At 46.2% G+C, this 6,419-nt stretch overlaps 1 protein-coding gene across 1 annotated transcript; it reads right to left on the bottom strand.

The window, feature by feature from the left end:
• Positions 1-4,112: 4,112 nt before the first annotated feature.
• Positions 4,113-5,045, bottom strand: LOC102446052 (olfactory receptor 13G1-like). Its single transcript, XM_006124811.3, has one exon. It carries the CDS (start codon positions 5,043-5,045, stop codon positions 4,113-4,115), a length of 933 nt encoding a protein of 310 aa, XP_006124873.3.
• Positions 5,046-6,419: the final 1,374 nt, after the last annotated feature.

Genomic DNA, 6,419 nt, shown 5'->3' with positions numbered 1-6,419 from the left:
ATCATAATACATCTGTTCTGGGCCCAGTGTTTCTCAACCTTTTTTTTAAAAAGTACTCCTTTTTAAAAAAATAGCATAAGGACTCCCAGGACCTACAGTTTTCAAAGACACACCATTTTTTTCTACCATTGCAACACATTTGTTTCAACAGCTTAATTGTAGCTGGGTCGGTTATGAAAGTTTTGGGAGTAAAAAGTAGAAAAATAATAAAACATAAAACCAAAATTCAGTTTTTTCAAAATTTCAGTTGTGTGGACGTAGCCCCCAGACTCCTCTCAAATACCCCTAAAGATTTGCGTACCACTGGTTGAGAAACGCTGGTCTAGAGCATTCCTGACAGGTGTCTGTCCAACCTGCTCTTAAATGATGGAGATTCCACAACCTCCCTAGGCAATTTATTCCAGTGTTTCACTGCCCTGGCAGTTAAGGTTCTGGGGAGTAGACTGTGGCTGTTAGGTTTGGTTACTTTTTGTCCACCACAAATACTTGTGCATCCCCCTCCCTGGGTATGTCTAGACTACAGGCTTTTGTCGACAGAAGTTTTGTTGACAGATAGGGTATGTCTAGACTACTTGGCTCCATCGACGGAGCCATGTAGTCTAGACACACCCATACTGTCAACAAAGTAGTCTAGACATGTAGTCTAGACACACCCATACAGTCAACAAAATAGTTTAGACATGTAGTCTAGACACACCCATACTGTCAACAAAGTAGACTAGACACGTAGTCTAGACACACCCATACAGTCAACAAAATAGTTTAGACATGTAGTCTAGACACACCGGGTATGTCTACACTACCCTCCTAATTCGAACTAGGAGGGTAATGTAGGCATACCGCACTTGCAAATGAAGCCCGGGATTTGAATTTCCCGGGCTTCATTTGCATAAGCGGGGAGCCGCCATTTTTAAATCCCCGCTTGTTCGAACCCCGTGCCGCGCGGCTACACGCGGCACGAACTAGGTAGTTTGAACTAGGCTTCCTAGTTCGAACTACCGTTACTCCTCGTGGAATGAGTTCTGTCGACAGAAGGTGCTATTACCTGTAGGGGTGCGTCTAGACTACAGGGTTCTGTCGACAAAGCAGCTTGCTTTGTCGACAGAACTCAATGTGTCTGGACGCTCTTTGTCGACAGAAGTTTTGTCGACAGATACTGTCAGCAAAACTTCTGTCGACAAAACCCGGTAGTCTAGACGTACCCTTAATAGTCCTAGCCTTCAGAACCTCCTCAGGCAAGGAGTTCCACAGATTGACAATGCGCCGTGTGAAGAAGAACTTCCTCTCCGCTAGGATTTGACTTCCATTTTTTAAAAGATGTCTCTTTATCTCTCTCTGCTTCTTGTACATGTTTTTTTAAGCTACGGTGGCTCTTTTTTAGTTCTTCTATGTTTTCCTATGGCCTTGGTTCTCTAAGGACAATTTTCCCCCCGGCAGACTTTCTACTGACACCAACTAAGCTCCAGAGAAGGTCTTCAGAGGGACTTCACTGGCGTCGGGAGGCCAGGGGTGGGTGAATGACACCCCAAAGGGAGAGGCATCTTAAGAGCTTGAAGCCAGATTCTGCCGGATTCTGAGCAACACCTTGGCCCACTTTGGGATGTCAGTTCTTAAATCCCAGATTTAGGCTTCCCCTGGGAGCCACACAACCCCTCTGAGGGACCACCTACCCCTGAGGGGCCTAACTCAGCACCTCACTGTTCGCTGCCCAGGTTGCCTCGGCAACCACATTTTGGCTTCCGAACATGGGCCTGCTGCTTTCAGGCACCCAGGGCCCCATGTCATCCCTCAATCCCCTGGCCAGCGGAAAGCAGAGGTTGTCCAGCCTGTCTCACTTGGGCTCAGAGCCTGTTGGTCTCCACACAAAATCCCCCATAGAGGAGCTGGCAGGTGTCTCGCCTGTGACCCCTTAGCGCAGGATATGACGGGGAGGGGGGGCTGTTTCCATGCCGTTCTGTGCCTGGCAAGAAGGCAGGAAGGCCGACGGCATTATGGGGTGCATTAGGAGACGCATTGCCAGCACATCTAGAGAAGTGATTATTCCCCTATATTTAGCACTGGTGAGGCCACAATTGGGGTACGTCTAGACTACAGGGTTTTGTCGACAGAAGTTTTGTCTCCAGTGATGAAGTCTCCACCACCTCCCTAGCAACTCATTCCAGTGTTTAACCATCCTGACTGGTAGGAAGTTTTTCCTAATGTCCAACCTAAACCTCCCTTGCTGCAGTTTAAGAAGCCTATTGCTTCTTGTCCTGTCCTCAGAGGTCAAGGAGAACAATTTTTTCTCCCTCCTCCTTGTAAGACTCTTTTACATATCTGAAAACCACTATCACGTCCCCTCTATGTCTTCTCCTTTCCAAACAAAACAAGCCCAATTCTTTCAGGGTACGTCTACACTAGCCCCGTAGATCGAGCTAGGGAGGCTAATGAGGGTGACCGAAATTACAAATCAAGCCCGGGACTTAAATATCCCATGCTTGATTTTCATGTTCCTGGCTGGTCGCCATTTTAGAAATCGACTAGCCCAAAGTAACTGCCCGCATCTACACACGGCAGTGAAACAGGATTCCGATTTAAAGCCCTAACTCGAATTAGCTGGTATTCCTCCTGCAATGAGGTAGACGTACCCTCAGTCTTCCTTCATAAGTCATGTTGTCTAGACCTTTCATCATTTTCTTAGCTCTTCTCTGGACCTTCTCCAGTTTCTCCACTTCTTTCCTGAAATGTGCTGCCCAAAACTGGATGCAATGCTCCCATTGGGAACTGATCAGTACACAGTAGAGAAGAATTACTTCCCATGTGTTACTCACACCTCTTCTGTTAATGCATCCCAGAATGATGTTTGTTTTTTCCCAGTAATATCACAACACCACCACATGGAGTGGAGACTGGCAGACCCTCAGAGATATGTGTTTGCAAGATTTGGTAGGGGTTACTGTCTCATAAGACAATAAGGATCAGAGAGAAAGAAAATTTGAATTTTTTGGTATCATATTTACTCATTCAGGGTATGTCTACACTGCAGAGTTTTGTTGGAAAAACAGCCGGTTTTCCGACAAAACGTGAGTTACATCCTGAGTTACATCCATACTGCAATTGTATTCTTCTGAAGGTAAATCGAAAGAACAGTTTTTTTTTCCAGCATTGGTAATCCTCTTTCTACGAGGAAGAAGTCTTTTTCTGAATGAGCTCTTTTGGAAAAGGCATGTGCGGACAGGAAAAGGGAGTTCTTTTGCAAGAAGAAGAAAGAGGAAAAAGCACAGGTGCTCTGGAGGCCATAGACATCACAGCTGACTTGGGAGAGAGTGTCGATTCAGTCTGGCTGCTATTTTTCAAAAAAGCAGATCGCTTTTTCAATGTGCTTTTGTGTGTGGACGCTTTCTATTGGAAGAAGATTTTTTGGACGATCTCATCTGAAAAAAGGTTCTTCTGAAAGAAGCCTGAAGTCTAGATATAGCCTGAGGCAGAAAACAGAACACTGTGGAAAGTGTGGTAGAATCTCCCTCTCTGGAGGTGGTGGATTCTCCCTCTCTGGAGATATTTAAGAACAGGTTAGATAGATAGACATCTGTCAGGGATGGTGTAGACGGAGCTTGGTCCTGCCTTGAGGGTGGGGGGCTGGACTCGATGACCTCTTGAGGTCCCTTCCAGTCCTATTATTCTATGATTCTATGACCAGTAATACTGCATGTGAGGTATAGGGCTACACCATGGGACAAATATTTATTTCTATTAAAGCATCAAAAGAATTTTTCCAGGTCACTTAATATACATTAAAAATACGTTTTAGGTGCCTACATGCTTTTGAAAATCCCACAGAATGTCCCAATATCTTTTAAATTCTGACCCCACATGACTTTTCCCAGCTAGCATGACCAATGCATTCCAACAGTTTCCGTCCAAAACTAATGTAAATTGGCACCATCCTACTGCTGTCAGTATGACAGATTTGTCCAGGGTGCAAATCATTGTCGTTACAGTGACATGGAAGAACGATAGGGTAAATTTATGTCTCTCCAAGTCTATCGCTGTGCATTAATTCACACCACCTGTGGGCCTGACTTAGCAGAAACAAGGAAGATAAGAATTGGGTTCACTGTTGGAAAAAAATGCTATTTTCTGATGAAGGGAAGGATTTTCCTGAAGGCCACTTTGACTTCATTGTTGCGTAGACTGTATATTAGAGGGTTCAAGATGGGCGTCACTAGGGTGTACAGAACGGCCACTATCTTGTCCTTAGCCCGTGAGTGACTGGAGGTCGGCCGGATGTAGATGTAGATGAGGGTGGAGTAGTACAAGGTGACCACTAGCAGGTGGGAAGAGCAGGTGGAGAAGGCTCTCTGCTTCCCTTTGGTGCTCTGGATTTTCAAGATGGTGATGATGATGAAGCTGTAGGACATGGCAGTCAGCAGGAAGTTCCCCATGGCCAGGAAGATGTCCGCTAGGAACATCATGACCTCGTTGAGGTAGGTGGAGCTGCAGGACAGGGCCAGCACGGTGGGAAACTCACAGAAGAAATGCTGGATGAGGCGGGATCTACAAAAATCCAGGCGCACCACAAGCAAGATGTTGATGAAGGAACTGCCAGTGCCAATCGCCCAGGCAACAGCCACTAAACAAAGGCAAATCTCCTTCCTCATGAGTTTGACATAGTGCAAGGGGTGGCAAATGGCGACATAGCGGTCATACGACATGACAGTGAGTAGAAGAAGCTCCGTCCCCAGCGATGCCGTGAAGACAAAGAGTTGGGTGATGCAGCCACCAAAGGAGATGGTTTTCTTCTCCTGCATCAGGTGTTCCAGCATTTTCGGTAGAACCGAGGACGTACACAAAATGTCAACCAGAGCCAAATTGGTGATGAAATAATACATGGGGGTGTGGAGAGGTGGGTGGAGGACAATAGCCACAATGATCAGAGAATTACTCAGGAGGACAGTGGTATAGAGGCCCAGGAACAGAGCAAAGAATAGCCCCTGGTGGTGCGGATGTTCCAAGAGCCCCTGCAAGATGAAATCCATCACCCTGGTGTGGTTATCGGGTCCCATGGCTTGAGTTCTTCTTCTGCAGCAAGGAAGATGAACGTTTTGGTCAGGTATTGCATGAGAAACTAGAGCAGTATGGCAAAAGAAACAACTAGACAGAGCAATATAGCTAGCTAGCCAGACAGGTAAGTTGGTAGGTAAATAGGTAGGTGAGTGGATGGATGGATGGAGAAGTGAGTATTGGTGTGGATGGATGGACAGGTGAGTATGGGGAGGGATGGATGGACGGACGGATGGACAGACAGGTGAGTATGGGGAGGGAGGGATGGATGGACGGACGGATGGACGGGCAGGTGAGTATGGGGATGGAGGGATGGATGGATGGATGGATAAGTGAGTATGGGGATGGATGGATGGATGGATGGATGGATGGATGGATGGATAAGTGAGTATGGGGATGGATGGATGGATGGATGGATGGATGGATGGATGGATGGATGGATGGATGGATGGATGGATGGATAAGTGAGTATGAGGATGGACAGATGGACAGACAGGTGAGTATGGGGAGGGATGGATGGATGGATGGATGGACGGACAGGTGAGTATGGGGATGGATGGATGGATGGATGGATGGATGGATGGATGGACAGACAGGTGAGTATGGGCATGGATGGATGGATGGATGGATGAGTGAGTATGGGGATGGATGGATGGACAGACAGGTGAGTATGGGGAGGGAGGGATGGATGGATGGACGGATGGACGGACAGGTGAGTATGGGGATGGATGGATGGATGGATGGATGGATGGATGTACAGGTCAGTACAGGGACAGACAGACAGACAGATAGATCCTCTTGACGAGGTACAGTAAGTATTTAACCCATCATAGAAACAAATGAACCTAAGTTTAGAATACATTAGCACTATAATCTACCTCAGCAACTGGATCTATATTCTCCCAACATTTGAGCATAGAAGGGTCGGCAGAACTGTTCTGATGCTCTCAACTACAGGTGCACAAAGACTTTTGGACTGTTCACAAAAACCGCAAGACATAGGAATTCACAATATGATCTTCACAATCTTTCCTACGCCAGTCGTCTTAGAAACCAAGACTGCACTTTGCAAACTCATTTCACAAATTTCACCTGTTGCAAGCTGGGAGGTGTTCAGTATGTACACACCGCACACAATATACAAAAAAATAACATAATAATATGCATGTTTAAGTGGAATCAAGGTGGACAAAATGAAAGGTTTGATGCCTTTTTAACTAACGTCACTGTCAATTAGCTATAACTCCATTGCTGTCAATGGGGGTGGAGAAGGTGGATTATCAAATGAGTAGAATGACATTGGTATAAAAGTTGCGTAAAGCAGCGGGGAACCGTTCACTACAAAATTATATGGAGGGTCTTCCCTACTGCACCAC

Source organism: Pelodiscus sinensis, chromosome 30 (assembly GCF_052426305.1).
Source record: "Pelodiscus sinensis isolate ZL-2025 chromosome 30, ASM5242630v1, whole genome shotgun sequence".
Taxonomy (NCBI): domain Eukaryota; kingdom Metazoa; phylum Chordata; order Testudines; family Trionychidae; genus Pelodiscus; species Pelodiscus sinensis.
The sequence above is the reverse complement of the archived record's forward strand: the minus strand, read 5'-3'. Positions and strand labels throughout refer to the sequence as shown.